General features: G+C 61.7%; 3 protein-coding genes across 8 annotated transcripts in view; 1 reads left to right on the top strand and 2 right to left on the bottom strand.

Moving 5' to 3' along the window:
* Positions 1-849: 849 nt before the first annotated feature.
* Positions 850-8,448, top strand: SLC2A6 (solute carrier family 2 member 6). Of its 2 annotated transcripts, none has more exons than XM_078061984.1 (10): positions 850-1,051; positions 1,555-1,717; positions 2,746-2,952; positions 3,564-3,663; positions 4,195-4,406; positions 4,826-4,978; positions 5,605-5,713; positions 6,092-6,286; positions 6,447-6,635; positions 7,288-8,448. In XM_078061984.1, exons 1-10 carry the CDS (start codon positions 864-866, stop codon positions 7,371-7,373), a joined length of 1,602 nt encoding a protein of 533 aa, XP_077918110.1. In that variant the 5' UTR covers positions 850-863; the 3' UTR covers positions 7,374-8,448. The 2 variants fall into 2 exon arrangements, with proteins under 2 accessions (XP_077918110.1, XP_035964247.2); XM_036108354.2 differs by having other exon boundaries at positions 853-1,051; positions 6,490-6,635.
* A 79-nt stretch (positions 8,449-8,527) lies between these two features.
* On the bottom strand, positions 8,528-18,764 carry CACFD1 (calcium channel flower domain containing 1). Its single transcript, XM_036108374.2, has 5 exons — positions 18,551-18,764; positions 15,340-15,412; positions 13,833-13,958; positions 11,305-11,412; positions 8,528-10,808 (listed from the first exon to the last, which is right to left on the bottom strand). Exons 1-5 carry the CDS (start codon positions 18,669-18,671, stop codon positions 10,718-10,720), a joined length of 519 nt encoding a protein of 172 aa, XP_035964267.1. The 5' UTR covers positions 18,672-18,764; the 3' UTR covers positions 8,528-10,717.
* A 370-nt stretch (positions 18,765-19,134) lies between these two features.
* ADAMTS13 (ADAM metallopeptidase with thrombospondin type 1 motif 13) overlaps positions 19,135-20,465 on the bottom strand; it is a 30,473-nt gene continuing 29,142 nt past the window's right edge. For all 5 annotated transcript variants that reach the window (XM_036108326.2, XM_036108344.2, XM_036108335.2 and 2 more), the window contains 2 exons: positions 20,228-20,403; positions 19,135-19,619 (listed from right to left, as the gene is read on the bottom strand). In XM_036108326.2, the coding sequence (XP_035964219.2) occupies positions 19,434-19,619; positions 20,228-20,403 (362 nt within the window). In that variant the 3' untranslated portion in view covers positions 19,135-19,433. The remainder of the gene's footprint in view (positions 19,620-20,227; positions 20,404-20,465) is intronic.

Here is a 20,465-nt window from a genome sequence, read left to right as displayed (position 1 = left end):
ACAAGTCTGTGCCACTGGGACCACCGCCCCCTCCTCCCTGGGCCTCCACCCCACACCCGCTCTGGCTGTCCGGGATGCGGGATGCTGTCATGGGCACTCCTCAGCCAGATTTCAGCTCAGCCCTGGAGGGGAAGAGGCAGGGCCAGGCGTGACTCGGGCACACGATGCAGCAGGGAGGGAGTCCAGGAAGGCAGAGCGCAAGGCCTTCCTTTGGAGGGAGACACCTGTACTCCGTGTGACCTTGGGGAGTCGCTAAGCCTCTCTGGGCGTTTTCCTCCAGCCTATAGGAGCTGGGTCTGGGGTGGGTGCTGGTATCCCACCCAGACGTGGACACGGACGAATCCGCAGGGGCTCTGCGTCCATCGCGCCTCTTCCCTCGGGTGCGGGTGCAGGGGTTCCCATCTGAAGGGCCAGCCCAGGGGCCTCCCGGGGCGCACGAGGTGCGGGTCACGCCCATTTAAAACCTGGCCCCGCCCCGGGGTCCGCGCCTCAGGAAAGCCCCGCGGAGTCCCGCACCCTGCCCCGCCCCGCCCGCGCCCCGGGAAAGCCCGCCCGCACTCCGCCCCCGGGCCCGCGCCCCTGGAAAGCCCCGACAGAGCCCCGCACCCCAGCCCGCGCCCCGCCCCACCCCGTGCCCGCGCCCCGGGAAAGTCCGCCCGCGCTCCGCTCCCGGGTCCGCGCCCTGGGAAAGCCCGGCCGGGCCCCGCACGCCGCCCGCGCCCCACCCCGGCGCCGCGCCCGCATCCGAGCAGCCGCATCCTAGCATCCGCACCGCTCGCGGCGGCCCCATTGGCCGGCGCCGGCTCCGCAGGGCCGCCTCGCAGCCAATCGCGGCCGAGGGGTGGAGCTGCAGCCTGCGCCGGATGCTCGGAGCCGCTGCTGCCCGGAGCGTCTCCGGCCGGAGCTGCCCGCCAGCACCCGGCCCCTCGGCGGCCGCACGGACACTGCGAGCAAGGGCGGCCATGCAGGAGCCGCTGCTGGGAGCCGAGGGCCCGGACTACGACACCTTCCCTGAGAAGTCCCCGTCGCCGGGGGAGAGGACGCGGGTCGGGTGAGAGTCGCGGGGCATGGGGGCTGCGGGCAGGGGCCGGCTTCCGCCTTGGGCCTTCTCTGACCTCCCGTGAGTGTCCAGCAAAGGTCCGTCCGGCCCCCTTCTGCCCCAGACACCGCAGTCCTATTTGAGGAGCTGTTCTCCCCCCGTAGCAGGCCCAGCCCCCAGCTGGCTCAGCCAGGGTGAGGGAAGCCCAGAGAGGGCAAGGGGCTTGCTTGCCTAAGGTCACACAGCAAGCTTCAGAGGCAAAGCTGCCAGCGGAAGGCAAGCCTCCTCTGCTAGAGAGAAGTGCCCCTTCACCCGAGTCTCAGCCACGGGGGTGGGCTTTGGGGATTCTCCAAGCGAGAGGACACAAGGTCTGGGAGCCCTCGGCCCAGCCCAACCCAGCGCTGCCCTCCGAGCCCCAGCCGGCAGCCACTGGGCTCAGGACCCGCAGCCTTTCAGCCGCGGGGGGAGGAGGAGCTCCAAGACCTCATCACTCTGCCCGCCCCCACCACCACCAGGGCCCCACAGAACAAGAGGGTGTTCCTGGCCACCTTTGCCGCCGTGCTGGGCAATTTCAGCTTCGGGTATGCCCTGGTCTACACGTCCCCTGTCATCCCAGCCCTGGAGCACTCCTTGGACCCGGACCTGAGTCTGACCAAAACCCAGGCATCCTGGTTTGGGGTAAGAGCCCTCCTCTGAGCTGGAGACGGGCAGAGCAGGGTGAGCGGGGACCCACGAAGCTAGGGCCCCCCTGTAGGGCCCTGGTCTTCCCCCTCCCTGATCCTCACCAGGTTGTAGGAGGGGCAGTGGGTGAGTGAGGTCAGATGATTGCTCTGAAATAGAAGGAGGAAGTGATTACTAAGAAGCTGTGGGAAGGAGACAGTGGAGAGGTGGTCCTCCGGGTCTCCCCCCTGCCCCAGGCCCCCCCCCACACCCCCACAGCCGGACTGCCACAACAGAGCGGGCACCTCCCTGGATGATGGGGGGCAGGGGCCTCAGATGCCAATGGGAAGAGGCACTGGCTGGGGCAAGGAGGGCCCCAGGATTGAGTGTGGGCACGTGGGAGGGAAGAGCGGGGGCCCTGAGAGTCCCAGGATGCTAGAATTACCATCTCAGTAGCCTCCAATTTACAATTACAACCGAGCAGCTAAGATGATACCCAGTGTGTACTGAGCACTCAGTACGTGCCAGGGTGTGCTGCTGGGCACTGTACATGAGAGCTAGTTGACTCCAGGGCCAACCCTATGAGGTGGGTACTCCTGCTGTCCCCATAAAACAGCTAAAGAAACTGAGGCTCGGATAGGCTAAGCAATGTGCCCAAGTCACTGACTGGATCCTACTCACGACACTCTACAGGGAATCCAAGAACCCCCAAATCTAAAAACGCCAGGGGCTTCAGGTCACAGAATCCTCCTGTCTGCTGTAATAGTATTAGACATTTAAACGTTCGGCTGAGCTGAACCACTATGGAGAGGTGGCCCCACATTACTCCCCAGAGCAGGACTCCCCATGGTGGCATCTCTAACAAAGGGTTGTGCACATGATGCTTGCACACCTCTGGAGACAGGAGGCTCACTACCAGTCAGGGCCTGGATCCTGCAGGCAGGGATCTCACGATCAGCCTGGAAAAGTGGCTGCTCCTAGGCTCTGATGGGGGGGTAGGAGTGTTGGGTGCCCACACATGTCTGCCCTCCACCCTTTTCCTGCAGTCCATATTCACCTTGGGTGCAGCAGCTGGGGGCCTCAGTGCTATGGTTCTCAACGACCTCCTGGGCCGGAAGCTCAGCATCATGTTCTCAGCCGTACCATCAGCAGCCGGCTACGCGCTCATGGCAGGTGCCCATGGCTTCTGGATGCTGCTGCTGGGGAGGACGCTGACAGGCTTCGCTGGGGGGCTCACAGCTGCCTGCATCCCGGTAAGGCCAGGACTGCCCACCCCTGTCCCCTCACTGCCTCAGCACTGTGCTAACAACCATGTGGCTGAAGTCTCCCGGCCCCCCTCCCAGCCCCCCGGTCAATGGAGATATGTTTGCCGGGGAACCTCAGCTCACCTGCCGCAGGGCAGCGAATCTGTCCCCACATCCCCAGCCGACCTCACTTTGGATTCCTTCAAGTTCCCACCCCATTTCCCGACAATCAGGCACATTGCTCAACTGAAGAAAATCTGCGTTGAGCAATGGGGGAAGGGGAAGTCTCTCCCCTCCCTAGGACTCCTCCCACAGCTGCACACACACCCTGTCAGGGGCCGGGGCAAGGCCAGCAGGGGGCTAGGGATGCCCGGGAGGAGCCGAGTCTGGGTGCCTGTGGGCCTCCCGCCTCCCCACCTCATGCTGCCCGTTTCAAAGGTGAGCACTTCCGCCCACTTGACGGTTAGGGAAATGGACAGAGTCACAATCAGGACAAGAGCCCCATCAGAAGACCCCACCTGTCACTTCCCGAGGTTCACCGGGGCCACCTCTCCCACCTTAGCCAGGCCCAGGAGCCGAAATCTCACCAAAGGCCCTGGGTGGGCCGATGTGTCTTGCAGGTGTACGTGTCTGAGATTGCGACCCCGAGTGTTCGTGGGGCCCTGGGGGCCACGCCCCAGCTCATGGCAGTGTTCGGATCTCTGTCCCTCTACGCCCTTGGCAAGTATCATCCAAATGAGCACTGAGCACCTCCTGTGTGCAGGGGTGGGAGTGACAGGGTACCGCTGAGCAGACAGGGCTGGAAAGGCAGTGAACACGCCCCAAAACAAACCCCAGCTGGGGGACAAGATACCACTGTGCTGTGTACATCTAGGCAATACCCTGCCTCTCTGGCCATATGGGAAGTCCATATAGAAAAGAGATCAGAGCCCATCTGGTTGAGATGGGGTGGGGATTTGGGGTAGAAGCCTGGGGCCTTGCCTGCTCAGGCTACCCCTCTATCACCTTGCCATGGCCCTTGAGACCCTCCAAGGACCTCCTTCTATGTGCTGGGCCCGGTGCTAGGGGCCAAGCAATCCCTGGGGCCCTCCTGGTGTAGATCACAGAGGCTTGGGGCAACCAGGGTAGGCTTCCTGTGGGAGGTGGCCCTGGGACTAGCCCTTGAGGACAGATGAGGTTGCTCAGAGGCCTCGACGGGAGGGGACTCTGTCCAGCCTGGACCCCAGCTCCTCACCCCATCCTCGCCTCCAGGCCTCCTGCTGCCATGGCGCTGGCTGGCTGTGGCCGGGGAAGGGCCCGTGCTCATCATGATCCTGCTGCTCAGCTTCATGCCCAACTCCCCTCGCTTCCTGCTCTCACGGGGCAGGGACACGGAGGCGCTGCGGGCGCTGGCCTGGCTCCGTGGGGCCGACACCGACATCCGCTGGGAGTTCCAGCAGATCCAGGACAACGTCCGCAGACAGGTGTGGGAGGGTTGGGTGCACAGCTCCGTGTGGCTGCGGCCAGCCGCTAGGCCTATCTGGGCCTCGGTTGCTTTTCCCGGGGAATGGGGATAAGAGCAGCTCCCACCTCCAAGAACCGGGGGGAGGGGAAATATTGCCACACTTGACCCAGAGCACGTGCTCCGTGCTGCCAATGCCTGGGCACACAGAGACCCTTACAATCAAAAATCTTCCTTGACCCACCTGCTCATCCAAGAGCCTGGGGTTCGGGCGGGGGTCCCCCAGGCCTGTGCATGGCCTGGACTGCCTCCAGGCACAGGGTCCTTCCTGGGGGAAGAGAGGAGGGAGTCTCCTACCCAGCCCCATGCAACCCAGGGCAGGGTGGAGCCTGCTGGAGGGGCCGGCACGGCTCCCCCTCAGTGGCAGCTTCATGTTTCTAGAGCACCCACATGTCGTGGGCCGAGGCCCGGAACCCCCACATGTACCGACCCATCCTCATCGCCTTGCTGATGCGCTTCCTGCAGCAACTGATGGGCATCACGCCCATCCTTGTCTACCTGCAGCCCATCTTCGAAAGCACTGCCGTCCTTCTGGTGAGAGCCCGACCCCACACCACCCGGCATCTGGGAGGCCGTCCCTTACTGAGCACCTGCCCTGCGGCTCGTGTCAGGGGTGCGTGTGCCGTGTGGAGCCCGCCAGGGTCTCCGAGCTGGTTTTGTGCCATGTCCCTGTTCTCAGAATAATGTTTATAAGTAAACTTACATATTTTAAAATATCCGGGATTCCAAAGGAACCCGTTGTCTAGAAGTGCGGAGCCCTTGGGGGTCATGGACCCCAGGTTCAGAATATCTGCCGCTCACTGAGGGAAGTCCCTTGCCTCCAAACCTCAGCTTCCGCCTCTGTAGACGGGAGATTAGAGGGTGTGCCTGCGCCGGCCGGTCCTGGACTCAGAGGGAGAGGAGATTGAAAGATTAGTGACAGTGCAGTCCCACAAGTCATTGTGGCGCCTGGATTCCATGCTGGCCCGGGGGGCCCTGCAGGCTAGGCTGGGTGACCAGAGGAAGCGCCTGGCACATGGTGCCTGCTCAGCAGCTCAACGCTCCAACGGAGCTGTGGCCACAGCCTGGGACCGGAGCGTCCCGCGGCCCCTTGTTGGGGTACGGGTGGGACAGGAGCAGCACGCTGGAGCCCCTCAGGCCCGGCGGCTTCCTCCCTGCAGCCCCCGAAGGACGATGCGGCCATCGTGGGGGCCGTGAGGCTCTTCTCCGTGCTGATCGCCGCCCTCACCATGGACCTGGCTGGCCGCAAGGTTCTGCTCTTCATCTCAGGTGAGCACTCGCCGCCTCCTCCCGCCGCTGACGATCGCGCGCCGGCCCGCGCAGGGCACGCTGTGGCTGGGAGCTCCGGGGTGGGGTGCGGGGTAGTCCCCCCTGCCCTGTGGGCCCCGCCTCCCCAGCGCCCAGCACAGGGCCTGGCACACACCCGCTGCGACAGGAGGGCCTGCGGGGGCCACAGTGTGACCGAAGCTCAAACGCAGGCAGGCAGAGCTTGCTGCTCTGCAGGAAGCATCCGGTCACCGGCCGTGGTGGCCGCCTGGATGAGAACTGGCCTGCGAAGGGCGCAGGGTGCTGAGGGGCTATGCAGAGGAAGCACCCGGCTCAGAGGGTCCTGGCCCCCCCTCCCGAGGGCCACCTGTCTGTCCACAGCCACCATCATGTTTGTGGCCAACCTGACGCTGGGGCTGTATGTCCACTTTGGTCCGAAGCCTCTGACTCCCAACAGCACCATGAGCACCATGGGCCTCGAGAGTGTGTCCTTGGGGGGCACAGAGCAGCCCCTGGCCACCCCCTCCAGCTACCTCACCCTCGTGCCCCTGGTGGCCACCATGCTCTTCATCACAGGTAGGTGTGCAGCGACTGCACCGGGATGAGGGCTCGGGAGGCTGATGGCCAGCCAGAGGGGGGCTGGCTTGTGCTCAGGTGTGAGGGCCCTGCTAGGGCATGGGCGGGGCACCGCGGTCCTGGTGCGTCAGCAGGGTTGGCGACCCAGGGGTCTCGGCAGCTCCGTGCAGGCAGCAGAGGCCCCTCGTCCCCCCTGTTGGCAGGGTACGCCATGGGCTGGGGGCCCATCACCTGGCTCCTCATGTCGGAGATCCTGCCCCTGCAAGCCCGCGGTGTGGCCTCGGGGCTCTGCGTGCTCGTCAGCTGGCTCACCGCCTTTGCCCTCACCAAGTCCTTCCTGCTGGTGGTGGTGAGTAACTCGGGTGGGGCTTCTCGGTCAAGTCCTCGGAGTGTCCCACAGGTACTCCTGGGCCAGGACAAGTGAGCCCAGAGGGCCTTCTGTCCGGGTGGCAGTTTGGGTCTCCCGGCAGGGTCCCTGCTGGCCAGCCCACATAGGGCGCTATGTGCCCTTCTCCCCACTCCTGGTTCAGACCCCCAACAGGCCCTGAAGCCAACCAGAATCTCGTTCCCAGCTCCCAGGAGGGACAGTGTGACTGGGGCAGCCAGGGCCAGGGCCGCCCCTGGTGTAGCCAGCGGGTCAGGGCAGGGTTGGGGAGCACGCGTGGTGTGCACAGCCCCGGCAGAGAGGCGTGGATGAGCTTGGGGCAGGGCAGGAGGACGTGTGCGGTGGCTCCAGAAACACAGGAGCTTGCTCCCGCCAGGCTAGGGGGTGCAGGCCTCCTGCAGGTGGGGGAGAGGTGGCTGTCTGAGCCGAGGCTGAGGCCAGAGCTCCGGGCCAGGGCGGGCCATGCTAAAGCATTTGCGTCTCATGCGGGAGGCAGTGAGGAGCCCAGGGAGACCCCTGAGCGGGGGAGTAAGGGGAAGGCCCCTCAAGGCTGGCTAACACTAGAAGGGCCCCAGGAACCCCCCCGTGTGACCAGGCATCCCCTCCATACCCCCAGAACGCCTTCGGCCTCCACGTGCCTTTCTTCTTCTTCGCTGCCATCTGCTTGGCCAGCCTGGTGTTCACTGGCTGCTGGGTGCCTGAGACCAAGGGCCGGTCGCTGGAGCAGATTGAGTCCTTCTTCCGCACCGGGAGGAGGTCCTTCCTGCACTAGGTGAGGGTCCCCGCCCGGGGGGGCCAAACCACTGGGCGCAGGGCCTCGCGCTGGCCACAAGCCTGCACGCTGAGCCCGGAAGGCAGCAGCAATCTGCCATCTGACGGAGCACAGGAGGACCAGACAGAAGCATGGCAGGCCCCCCACAGGGCACGTTCTGGCTCTGGGCACGCAGCACCCCTCTCCATCCTAGGCCCCAGCTCAGGCAGCCTGCCATGTTGCACGCTCATCGGCCAAGACGCACTGGCAGAGGAGGCAGCCATGGGCCACAGGGGAGCATACGGCCCGGGGGCCAGGACAAGGCCCTGCTGGCTGACCTGGGGCCTGTTCCTTACTTGGGCGCAGAGGATGCGCCCACAGAGGGCTATAACGAGGAGAGAGCACAGGGCGGGAGACGGTGGATGGCTCCACACAGGGACATCATCGTGCCATTTTGTTCTGATCCGCTTAGTCACCACGGAACAACTTGACTACAGGGAGGAAGACAGATCTGTACTTCTGAAAGTTTATGGGTACTATGGGGAACATTCTAGACTCCCACAGGCCAGGGCCCAAGACCCAGGACAGACACTTCCTCCTGCACCCACCCAACCTCTGGAAACGGGGCTCAAGTGCTCCTGTCTGCAAACCATGTTCACCCTGTTTGTAAAAATAAATCAGGCTCTCGGCCTTGGACTGGCAGGATGGGGTATATTGCAGGTGGGGGAGCCCACCCAGCAGCCAGGTTTGGCTAGACCCAAACTCTCAGCCAAGGTTGCCAGGGCCTGCTGCCCTAGGCAAGGCCCCCTCCGGCCACCCCCGACCTGTCCACAGTAAGGCAGAGGGAAGGGGCGAGGCAGCCAGTGGGGGAGAGCCTGGCCGCGGGATGGCTCTGTCCCACAGGCTCAGCCCTCCCCAGCTGTGTGACCTCGGCAAGCCACATGCCTCGTCTTAGATGCTGTGAGCAGGATTGGGACAGGGCCAGCCGCACAGAAGGTCCTCAATAAAATGGCAGTTACTCCCAGGGCCAGTGGTCCCAGCCTGCTTGCTTACGGCACCAGGGGTGGGGGTGGGTGGGTGGAGGGAATAGGCAGAGTGCATGAGCAAGCATACAAACTCCCGCCAGGCTTTATTGCTCAAAATGCACACTGAACACTGAGAAAGTGAGGGCCCGAGACAAGAGAGTCCAGACCCGCGGAGGCAGGAGTGGAACCTGGCGGCCCAGCCCCTTCTGCCAGCTGGACAGATGTTCCTTGCGAGGCGGCACCCCACACTGAGGGATAGGGTCACTGCTCCAGGATTGCTTAGCCCTACTCGCTGGGAACCTCAGGTCCATCCTGGCCGGTGACTGAGGGGTTGGAGGGCCCTCCCACCTCTGCGCCTGCCTCTAGAGCCCACCCGACACCCACCCGACTTCCCGACAGGGTAGAGGTGCAGCCTTCCTGGACACAGAGCCAGCCCCTCTCCTCCTGCAGAAGAAAGCCCCCGCCATCAAGGCCCCTGCCGCAGGGGCAGGAGGGGTGGGCAGGAGCGACCCTCGCGTCCCACTTCCTGGATAAGAATGAACCAAGAGGGGCGCTCCTCTTGGGAGGTAGACAGGTCTTACAGCACACGCAGAAGACACACAAACACACACACGGCAGACACAGAGACAAGCACGCACACACACACACACACACACACGCCCGCCCGGAGAGGTCTAGAGCCCACAGCCCTTTGAACCCAGCGCTTGTTTGAGAAAGGTGGTCCCAGAGGACCCCCGAAGGCACATGTCCCACCAGGCCAGCCACACTGCAGTGCCCTTGCCACCCGGGGGCCCAGCCTGGTCAGGCCCTCTGGAAGGCCGCCGGGGGCCACTGCTGACCAGGAGCCCTGGATGTGTCCCCAGGACAGTAACTGCCCCTCCTGCTGACCAACACTAACAAGCCCCTGAGAGGAGCGCTCCCTCTGGGAAGCAAGGATCTGGACACAGCCCGAGGGCTGTTTCCAACAAAGCAGGACTGGGGCTAAGCTCGGGGCCGTGAGCAGGCGCCGCCAGGGTCCTGGGAGAAGGAAGAGCAGAGCTGGGCCCCAGATGGAGCCTTTTCCACACCACCCATTTCTGCCCAGTGCCGCCTGGGCTCCGTCAGGTCCCATCAGACAGGCCTAGCAGCTGGGGACAAGTCCGGTGAGCGGAGCCGTCAGCGGGCTGAGGCGGACATACGCGGGGGACACAGGAACACTGGCATGGAAGGAGGCCGGGGGAGACGGTGCACAGCCCAGGCAGGGCCGCCTCCTCGTGCCCCCCGCACAGGCTTTGTTCCCAGGTGGCCTGGGTGCTCATGGTGGCGGAGGCAGCTCTGGCCTCTGCCCAGCTCTCAAAGGCAAGAAGCTCCCCGAAGGCAGGGTCGGGGGCAGGCCAGCAGCAATATCGGTGGGTCGAGCTTAGCCCTACTAACTGGGCTTGGGCCACTGCTAACATGGCAGGACCACACCAGAGAGGTGGACAAACAGCCCCATGGGAGAGGAGAGCCTGCCCTCCCCACTCCCTTAGCACCAGGGCCTTGGGGGTTGGGGGGAGAACCTGGGGGCCCGGGCCAGGCCCATGAGAAGTATCCTGGAACGGCTTGTCCAAGCTTCCAGGGAGCTGGGGGAGGGAGCACTCCCGGGACGTCCAGCCGCTGCCAAGGCTGCTGTTCTGGGTACTCTAGAAGCATCTCGGGAGTGCTGTGGGCTCCCACAGAGAACAGAGAGGCAGGGAGGGGCCCGGGCAGCGGCAGACCATGGGCAGCAGGGCACCACTCTGTCCCGATGACAGGTGGACAGAGGGGGCCCAGGTGGCTCAGCCTACAGCATACTTTCCTGCCTGGAGAGCCAAGAGGAGGCTCCCTCTGCCCAATGCCCAGGCCCAGCATCTCTGGGGGAAGCTCCTCCCAAACATTCAGCAGATCCCCGGTGGCTCTGCTAGCAGTGGGAGTCTGGAAATGCACACGGCGGCGTTTCCGGCTGAGCCAGGCCAGCTGTGCGTGGGGCCAGGCTCTGCTCTGCCTCCAGCCCTGTGGCCTGGGTCACCCCTGGGGCTGCCCGCTGTCACTGCCAGTCTCCTTCCTGCTGGCCGAGGCCCAGGGCCGGGAGACACCAAGCTAGAGAAAGGAGAAGACAGAAGAGGACTCCAGGTATAGGGACGGGGGTAGAGGGGCTGATGGGAGCCAGGCAAAGGCTCCTCTTCCAGGCTGTCCTTCAGGGTCAATGCTCCAGGCCTCATCCCTGCAGGACGTGTCCACACAGAAGCACAGGAGCGAGCAGGAAGCTCACATTACAGCTCCCCCTCCAGGGTGTCCGTGAGCTTCTCCTCATCCCCCTGCTGCTTCTGCTGCTGGATCCTGGCATAGGAGATGGCATCGCCCCTGGGGAGAGAGCGAGTCAGCGTCACGGGGGGAAAGACCCCAGGCACACAGCCCTCCCAGCCACTACCAGATTCCTGGCCTGTGACCAAGGCACGACCTGCAGGGACACCCTACTGGGCTCTGGTTTCCCCAGACACCCTGCTGCTGGGATGGCAGACACGTCCCCTCTAAGAGTGGCACGGTCTGCCTGGGGTGCTGGGTGGAGAAGGATTCAGAGTTGCAGTCCGGGCTCTGAGGACAGAGGAAGAAGTTCTCCCAAGCCACAGACCTGCCAGCCCCACTATGGGCTGTGGCGAGGTACAGCCAGGCCAGCAGAAGCCCACGAGCCCTCCTGCTCCCGTCCCCTAGAGCTGAACACCCCGAGGATGCTGACAGCCTCTGTGCCTCAGTGTCCGCAGAGGGGTAATGAGGCCCCTCCCAGACCCTCCTTCCCGAGAGACTTGCAGGAGGCAGGATGTCAAGATCCCCCCCGGGGGGCCAGGAGAAGCACACTCACTTCTTGCCCAGAGCAGAGAGTCCATACAACACCCCAGTGGCGAATGCGATGGCATTGCCCAGCAGCGTGGTCAGGGTCAGGCTGATGACGACGGGAATGATGGCCATCCTACGAGAGAGGCAGAGGTCAGGGGGTACTCCTGCCCTGCGGCGGCCTCGCCGCCTCCAGGCCCCCTCCCCAGACACCAGGTGCAGGAAGGGTCCTGAGAAATCAGTCCGGACACAGGTTCACAGCCAGGCTTCAGAAAGTCCTTAGACACACAGGCACTTGTCTGCGAAATTCTGTGTATTTTCAGGGAGAAGACGTAAAGCCTTCATCAGATCATTGACAGGGTCTGTGGCACACAAAGGGTGAAACAGTACTGGGATGGTCTGCCCTCCCTGTCCATAAAACAGGCCGACCAGAAAATCGACCAGAAAATCACATGTCAGTCCACCCCCTAGTGGCTTTGTGACTCAGCAAGTCCCTGAATTCCTCCCGTGTTAACGACACAGTACAATGCCCGGAACAGCATCAGCACCAGATACATGGTAGCTCTTTGTACTGCAGTGAAACCGGCCACATCTCACCACCAAAGAACCCAAAGCTTCAACTGCATAAGGCATGGGGTTTCCTGCTTGCTAGGTTCCCGGCTGGAGCAGCCCCAGCTCCGTCTGGTCCCGACCTCCGGCTGGCGCCACCTGGCGGCAGGTGTCCGCTCTGGCTTGAGTAGCCATGGGGCTGACTCTCTAAGATTCCGGCAGGGATTCCCAGACCAGGGTGGCAGCTAGGTTACCGACGCCAGGAAGATACTGCATCTGGAGGACCAGCACTCTGTCCTGTTGCTTCCCTGGGCCAGACTGTCTGCCCAGAGGCCTCCCCTGCCCACACGCACCCTGCACACAAAGAAGGTAAGACTGGACCACCAGTTGAATTCCACCTGACTCTATTCAGGCGGGACAAGTGATGTGAGGTTTTACTGTGGTCATAAAATTTCTAGGTAATAAAAGAATAACAGAAATCACCATGGGGGAAAATCTTCAGTCAAAACAAAAGCACACAGGCTGGAAAAATATTTGCAGAAAATATAACAAAGGACTGAGAAATCTTCATTACAAGAAACGTAGAACTTACTAAGTAAAACATTAAGATGCCAAAAGGTAAAAAGTAAACTAGACCATTTCCAAAAAAGAAAATGCAGTTAGCCGTCTGGAAAAACACCTCACCTCCTAGACAACGGACACAAGTGTAAAATGGTGCACAACACTGGGAGGCTGGACAGGTGACAGAAACTCGAAAGCAATGTAGTCATGTACTGAAGCCTTTTCAGTGACTGTGATCTCTGACCTAGTAAGTGCACATCTGGAAACATATCCTAAGAAAAGCATCACAGAAAAAGCTTTGGCACATCGCGGGTTATCACGGTTTGATTTGATTTGCACCACAGTTAACAAATTAAGAAAAAGCATGACGTACACAGTGGAATAAATATTCCCATCATTAAAAGTAACGTCATAAAGTCTTTGTAGTGATCCTGGAAATGTTTATATCACGATATGAAGTGAAAAAAAGGAGGATACAAATTCCCTTAGAATGGTTATGACCGTGTCAGAAACCGGTTTAAAAAGCCACCCGCAGAGTAGCAGACCAAAACTTACCAAAGCGTTCCAAGTAGTGGGGCTTTAATATTTTCCAAATCGTTTTTAATGAATGCATGTTACTGTTAGTATTTTTTAAAATACATTTCTTAAAAAAAAAGGTCAAGGCAAAGGACACGATGACAGGCAGCGCTCTGTGATCCTGTATCTGTGGTGGAGACCCAGCGGGAAGTGGCTCCAGAACAGAAAGAATACGTATCTGGTGCTGTCAAAACCACTGGCCTCCACCAAACATCTCCGCTTTCATTTCAAAGATAACCCAAACCCTAGTAACTACTGCTGTTGCTGCCAGAAGCTGCTGAGGGCCTCCTATGCACCAGCGCTGTTCTAGAAGCTTCTGTGTATTAGACACATCCTGAAATTAGTTCAACCTCATGACTCAGGTGGACAGGGCTGCATACAGAATCTGTTGTTAGAAGTGGGAAAATCAAAGGAAAGCATATAGGAAGGTGACCGTTTCTGTTCTGCAACTCGCCCTCATGTCAGGGCACCTGGACGGGCCACACTCTTGAAAGGCTGCCCACAAACACATTCTATGAACCTACCAGAATCTAGTTAACAACTCCCGAATGATGGGCCAACATTCCAAGCACTGCTCACTTTTCTCTATCACACAGCAGGCCACGGGGCACCCGCATCCCACATCTGACGTGCGGAAGACTGCAGCGGTGGGCTCGCTCCCCCGCCACGCCATCGCGGGTCACACAGCACACGGCCATCACCAGAGAGCTCTGCGCAAAGCTCTCCCAGCCTCATCCTCGCTGACAGTCCCCCCACACGCCGGCCACTACCTATTGCCTGCCTTTCAGCTCCTTGAGTCTTGGGAAACCGTGTCAGGGGCCCTGGAGGGTTCAATGTTCCCATCGCCCCGCCCGCCCTGGGGCCCCTCACCCGCAGTAGAAGACAGCCTTCTGCCAGGAGCGCAGCCGGTCCACCTTCTCCGCCACCGTGTTCGCAAACTCAATGAACTGGCAGCAGAAGGGCGCCTCGCAGAGCAACAGGATGAAGGCGTTCATGCTGGAGGGCAGAAAAAGAGAGGGGCAGGCTGACAGGCCTGGGGATATGGGGGGACCCCAATGCCCAGCACCAGAATGCCTCCTCCCGCCCCCCCCCCACATCTTCTCTCAGGGCCACTGCTGAACCACTGCCCACACACCAGCCTCCCTAACCGAAATGAATGCTCCAGAGGAAGAATCTGGTCTTCCCTTTATCCCTCTGTCTTTGAAGGAGACAAGACCCCCTGCATCACGGCGCCGCCATAAGCATGCAGTGAGTCCCTCCACACAGAGCACTGGGCAGAGAGCCAGCCGCCACTCGGCTACTAGCATGATCACCCCTGTCACCCAGGTGGCCATCAGCACTGGGAAAGCTGTCCCCAGCAGCGGCTCATCCACCAGGACGGCCAGGAGTGGGTCAGTCAGTCCACAGTCACTGAGGGCTGACCCTCGGCAAGGCCACACAGGGAGGAGGGAGCTCAGCAAGCCCTGTGGTGTAGTGTTCTCTCCCCCCTCCCCCCTGCCTTCCTGTATTCTGGCTGGGGACAGCTAACCCGCGGGGACAGACTGAGGGGTCTGCTCCAGTCTTTGTGTTCTCCATGGCTGGGTCACAGTAACAGACACCAGGGCCCTCATTACCTATGTTCGACAGAAACTCAAGCTGCAGGTGCCCCAGGAGCCCACCTGAGCCCAGAGCAGGGACTGTGCACAACCCGCATCCCCCCCCCGGCTCTCCCCAGCCTCCTGTACAGGTCCGTCCTCCCAGCCCTTCCACAGCCAGGCCAGCCTGTCTTCTGACTCAGCCCACTGAAGCCTCGGCCCAGTGCCTCAACACCCCAATCCCCCACGTGTCTCTGGGCCCCACCCCAGCAAGCCTCCGCCCTGGCCTGAGTTCTCTGGGGGCAGGGCTCCACCCTGTCCATCTCCGTGCCCCTCCCCGGCCAGGTCCCACGGGGGCACAGGCAATGCCTGGTGCACGGCCACCTCTCACGTGCGCTGGGTGGCTCAGATGCGGCCAGAGCCGCACTGGCCAGTGCTCACCCCCTGCCTTCCCTTCCCACAGGAATGAGCTACCCTGGCAGGAGGCGGGCAAGGAATTCATCTAGGGCATTCCAACCACCTGATCCCGCATCAGCTCTAATCTGCCCGGTCTGTGGCTTGCCCACCTCCAAGCTGGAGCTCCAGATCCCAGCACCGGGCTCCAACCCCACCAGACACCAAGCCTCTAACTCAGGACACGTTTGTGACCCCAGCCCTAAACCCAATAAAGGCTTGGATGGGGGTTCCCCTGGCCTGGCCCTACAGAGAATCAGGAAAACGAAACATGACAGGGTATGAAGGAGGTGAAGCCCTGCATGGCGAGCCCCAGCCCCACCGGGCAAGATAGTCACGAGGCTACTCACATCATCCACACGCCGGCCGCGATGTTCAGAGGGTGGATGGTGACGCAGTTGAAGAGGCCTGAGATGGCGCAAGCTTGGAAGCGAGACAGGAGCAGGAATCAGCAGGGAGGAAGGGACAGAGCCTGCCGGGAAGGACCCCCAGCAGACCCCTTCCGACACCCGACACTTGCCTCCGCCCACAGCACCTACAAGTCTCCCATCTGCCATCGGATACAAGGGAGACCAACGCGACTGCTCGGCATCCCGGATGAGGATGCAGGCTCAGAGAGGGGAAGCGGCTGGTCCCAGGCCCCACAGCAAAGGTGTGGCTGGCTGGCTTGGAGGGCGTCTCACCCTCTGTCCAATGCACGGCTTGGAGGGCCGGCCTCTGAACCCCAGCCGTACCCGTACCCACTGCAAGGTACTGAGTATGAAAAGAGAGAAGAGTCTGGAGGGCTCAGGCCAGGCAGGCGCCACCATTAGCAGGGTTGGCCACACAAGAAGCGCTCTGACGCGGAAAACGTGGCTTGGATTTTGGTTGGGACAAGAGCGGCCTCTCCCGGAACAGAAATCAGGACCAGGCAGCCCTGGGTAACCATGTCAGCTGTGACTTGCACACAGCTAAGGATGTTCTCGTCACTGTTTTAGGCCTGTTTTCTCTCCTGCACATAGGCAAGTACCGCAGCCCGGGCCACCCACCCCTGAAACACCAGGCCCCGATGCCCCAAATGTGGAGCCTGGCCCTGCGCTCCTGACTGTGCCCCACGGGCAGGGTGTGCCAGGCCCGCCTCTGCACACACCAGCTGCCTCTGGGGCCCGCTTCTCCCGGAACTCCCGGTGCCAGCCAGGCACTTCCGGGGCCCTGGCTCCCAGCCCGGCACCCAGCCCAGCTGCCGGGGCCCTAGCTGGGGTGGGGCTGAAAGCTGGGCCCCGAGGCAGCAATTAGCCACCAGTTCATTAAACATTAAACCTCTGTACCTGATCCCTGGCTGGGCCTGGAATTCTGTTGTTTTCCCTTGTAACCCTATGCAGGCTGCAGGCGGTGGAGGAGGAAACCAGATGAAGTGAGCCCAAACTGCAGAGGGACTGCCCTCGTGTGTCCCCCAGGTCTCCTAAAAGGACAGAGGCACATTCTGCCTACTAAAAAGGCGGCACTCCCCTGGGACATGGCACATAGGCTTTCAGGCAGCAAGGCCCCCAGGGCCACAGACGTGAGTGCCCGCAACACAGTACTGCTTCTGCCCGGCTCTTGGCTGTCCCTGGGCTCCCCTGACAGCAGTCTACACCTGCGGCAGCCAGCATTTCGCCTCCAGCTCCGGCCCTCCCCACACTGTCCTACCAACAGCCAACCTTGGGGGAGAACCAGGTTTCGACCCAAACAGAAAGGCTCCAGCCAGGAGCCCCGTAACAATCAAGGCTGGAAGATGCCCCTGGAGTTTCCAGTGTTCTTGCTAAGTGAGGAAGGCATCCTGCACGGTCCTCTTCCCTCCCAGGCTACGGCCTCTACATGACTGTCAGGACCCTGAATAAATGCCTCTCCAAGGCCCCCACCGGCCAGGAGGGCAACCCTACCCTGAAGTGACCGACCAGAAGCACAACCCTTATCTGAATTCCTCTTTCATCCCTGAGCCTTTTTTTTTTTTAAGATTTTATTTTTAAGTCATGTCTACACCCAACGTGGGGCTTGAACTCACAACCCCAACATCAAGAGTTGCACACGCCACCAACTGCGCCGGCCAGGCGCCCCTCATCCCAAACACTCCTGCGTGCTTTGCGCCCTCCCCTGGGGTATACTACTTGGTGTCTGCGTAACAATCCCCTCCCACCGGTCTTCAGGTGAACTGACATTTCAGGGTGATGCCACAAGCTTCTCCTGGTGCTTCATCCGTAGCCCCAACACCATGAAGTCCTGGGGCGGCCCAGGTACCCCACTTTGAGAGACACAGAACTGCATGGGATATCAGGGTGAACCAGGGAGTCAGCAGGGCTGCTGAATCCAAGAGAGTGGGAAGGTGACAGCCCACCGGCCACCGTCAGAACCTTTCCTTTCTCCCCCACTGCCCACTGTCACTCGCTGCAGGACCCCCACTCTGATCTGCAAGGAAAACAGCTAGCCAAACTTGAGAGGATCTTATCTAAGGCCTGACCTCGAGCCAGCAGTCTCTCCAGAGTCAAAAACATGCTTGCTCCAACAGCAGTGACGCAGTGGGACGTGGCAGGGAGACGGGACTCAGGGGCGCGTCCCATTATCACCTCTGGATAAGGGCGTGCCCTGCCTGAGCCGCACACTCCCACCCCTGCACTCCTGAACGTCCTTCCAGCATCCACCCACCCGGCAGGACTGTGGGGCTGGAAGGGGACCCTGAAAGGTGTTCCTCCTGGCGACGTGATCAGCATCTGCCCTGCCCCAGCCCTCTGTGCCAGGCGGGCACTCGTTCAAGTCCAGGGGAGGTGCCCTCTCCTCCAGCAATTCCCGAAGCGGAGGGCCGCAGGCACAGGCGAGGCGAGTGGACCGTTCAGACAGACTAGACGCGCATCTGCCTTCCGAAGACCTGCCGTATGAGCTTTATTCTACTTCTGTAGCAGGTCTGCCTTCCTGCTCATGCTCTTTCGGGGGTGTGGCAGGATGTGTGTCGGGATGGCGCTGGGGAGTACGAGCAGGGGAGAGGAGAGGCGGCTGAGGCAGCGCCAGCAAGGGGAACGCGCCGGCCTCTGGAAGGACAGTGAGGACCCCGATGAGAGGCCGCGTCCCCTCGGCTCACTGCCCGGCCCTCCCTCGGGGACTGCCTGTCCGCACCAAACGCCCCACGGATCAACAACCTTGCCCAGAAGTTAAGACGGCTGGCGCCCCCACCCACGCCCAAGTCAACTGGTGAGGCTGCCTCCGGGCCGGGCTGAGCGGGCGCCCGGCGAGCGGCATCTGGGAAGTCCCGGAAAGCCCCCCGCCCCGCCGCCGACACAAGGGCCGCGCTGTCCTCGCGCTCGGACGCGGCGGGGGGCAGCGACTTGGCCGCGGGAGCTCACTCTCCCTCCTGGAACGTCCCCGGAGCCGCCCGGCCGCGCGGCCGGGAACCATAGCAACCGCCAGGCGTCAGCTCCGCGCGCGCCCCGCAGAGCCCCCCCCCCATGCCCACCCAGCCCCTCCCCGCGGGGGCGCGCCAGAGGGGGCGGGGCCGGATACGCATGCGCGGTGGGCGGCGGGGCCGGCCCCTCCCCCGGGCCGGGTACTCACAGACGGCTCCCAGCACCCCCGACAGGCGACACAGCCAGCGGTACCACCACGTCATGCCCTCGTCCTGCGCGGGCGGCGCGGAGCTGACGGCCGCCGCCGCCGCCCCGCCCGAGCCGCTCATGGTGCCGCCGTCTGGCGCAGCCCGCCGCCCTCACAAAGGGCTCCGGAGCCGGCCGCGTCGTCCCGGCGCGCTGCCTTGTGGGAGAGGCGGCCGCTCATTAGCATAAGGGGCGGGGCTCGCAGGGCGGTGGCGAGGTGCGCCCGAGGGCTCGCGCTCATTAGCATAGGGGGCGGGCGCGCGGTGGCCCTGGCGCTCTCGGTGGGCAGATCCTCCCAGCGGGCTAGCGCAGGGGCGGGGCTTCGCAGAGAATTAAAGGGTGCGCCGGGGTCGGCGCCCATTCTTGACTCCGCGCAGTCCCTCGCCCCTCCTCCCTGGGAAGCAAAAAGGAGGACCACTAGGGGTGGCGTGGGGCTTGCTCAGGTCAGGAATGGGTCCGGAGCCCGACCGCTGCCAGGGAATCGCGGCAATGCCATGGGGTGGGTTTTCAAGCCGGATTGGACAGGTTATGTGAAGAAAACGCTACTCAGACTGCACATTCCGTTTATTGGTACAGAGAGGCTGGAGACTGCCTTTCCAGAGAGCCCAGTCCCTACTTTGCACCGCCTAGCCTTTTGCATGTTGTAGGAGGTCCTAAAGGAGATACTTAAGATTGGAGGGAATCCAAACTGGAAAGCACTCAGAGACCAGAGTCAACCCTCTGGGGCTCGCCGGGCCCCTAACAGGTGCTCATAAATGTCAGGCTCCTTCTTTTCTCTTCCAGTATCTGGAGGAGGCATCCCACTGTGCCCACAGGTCCCTGGAGGTATGTGCTTGGAGAAGAAGCTAGGGCACGGCCCAGCCAGGCTCCTGAACTCTAGATTGGAGGGTCCAGTACTGGCCCCGTAGGCTGGCATGGGCCTCCAGGAAGCCCTGGCTAAACTCCATCTCAGCCTGGCTTCCCTCTGACTCCCAGTAGAGTGCCTGCTGCCCGTGAAATGTCATCGTCTTCAGGCTGTGGATGTCCCGGATCTGAGGGGAAAGGGGCAGCCCCAAAGGGCCAGCCACAAATGATAACTAGCTAGCATTCATGGAGCCTTTAATATGCAAGGCATCATACACTCAGGGTCACATTTAGTCTTCACACAACAGCCCTATCAAGAAGACACTATTATTCTACCCAGGAAACTGAGGTTCAGAGATGTTGTCCTACTTCCCCAAGGACACACAGCCAGGGTGCCAGAGCTGGGATTCCAGAAGCCAGGCTGCCTCCAGTGGGGGAGCTGACACCTTGCAGAGGACAGTTCTCCCAGAACACATGAACCTCATGGGGGGAGGGGTGGCCCGCTCTTCTGGAAAAGTTTTATCAGGGTTTAAAATTATGCTTCGGTCCTGGGTTAACTGACAATCTACATCAGAAAAGGTCTTTTCTATTTCACTCTTGTGCGGAGCTCAATAAACATTTGTTGGTGGGTAAGCGGAAGAAATTCTTCTCTCCCATTCTTTCACTAATGATTTTGAGGTTTTTGAGCAAACTCGGGGGGTCCTCTAGTACAGTACCCCCGGTTCCCATCCCCGGGGACAGCTGTCTAGAATCAGCAAAAGTCAGCACATTCCTGTCCCCATCCTGGTGGCCTTACCGAGATGTAGCTGGCACCAGTTCCCGTGCCCACATCAGTGGCCAGGGCATGGATGGCAATCCGGGCCTGTGGGGCCACGTTAATGAAGATGCGGCAGCCCCCCGTGTTGCTCCCATCGGGACTCATCGAGGGGCTCACGATTTCACCCCAGGGTCCAAAGAGCTGCATGTCACAGTCTGCAGAGAAGAGTAGGTGGATGGACTAGGTGTGGACCACCTCAGGTCCTAGGAGCCCCCAG

The sequence above is a fragment of the Halichoerus grypus genome, chromosome 14, assembly GCF_964656455.1.
Source record: "Halichoerus grypus chromosome 14, mHalGry1.hap1.1, whole genome shotgun sequence".
Taxonomy (NCBI): Eukaryota; Metazoa; Chordata; class Mammalia; order Carnivora; family Phocidae; genus Halichoerus; species Halichoerus grypus.
This window is presented reverse-complemented; position numbering and strand designations above follow the sequence as displayed.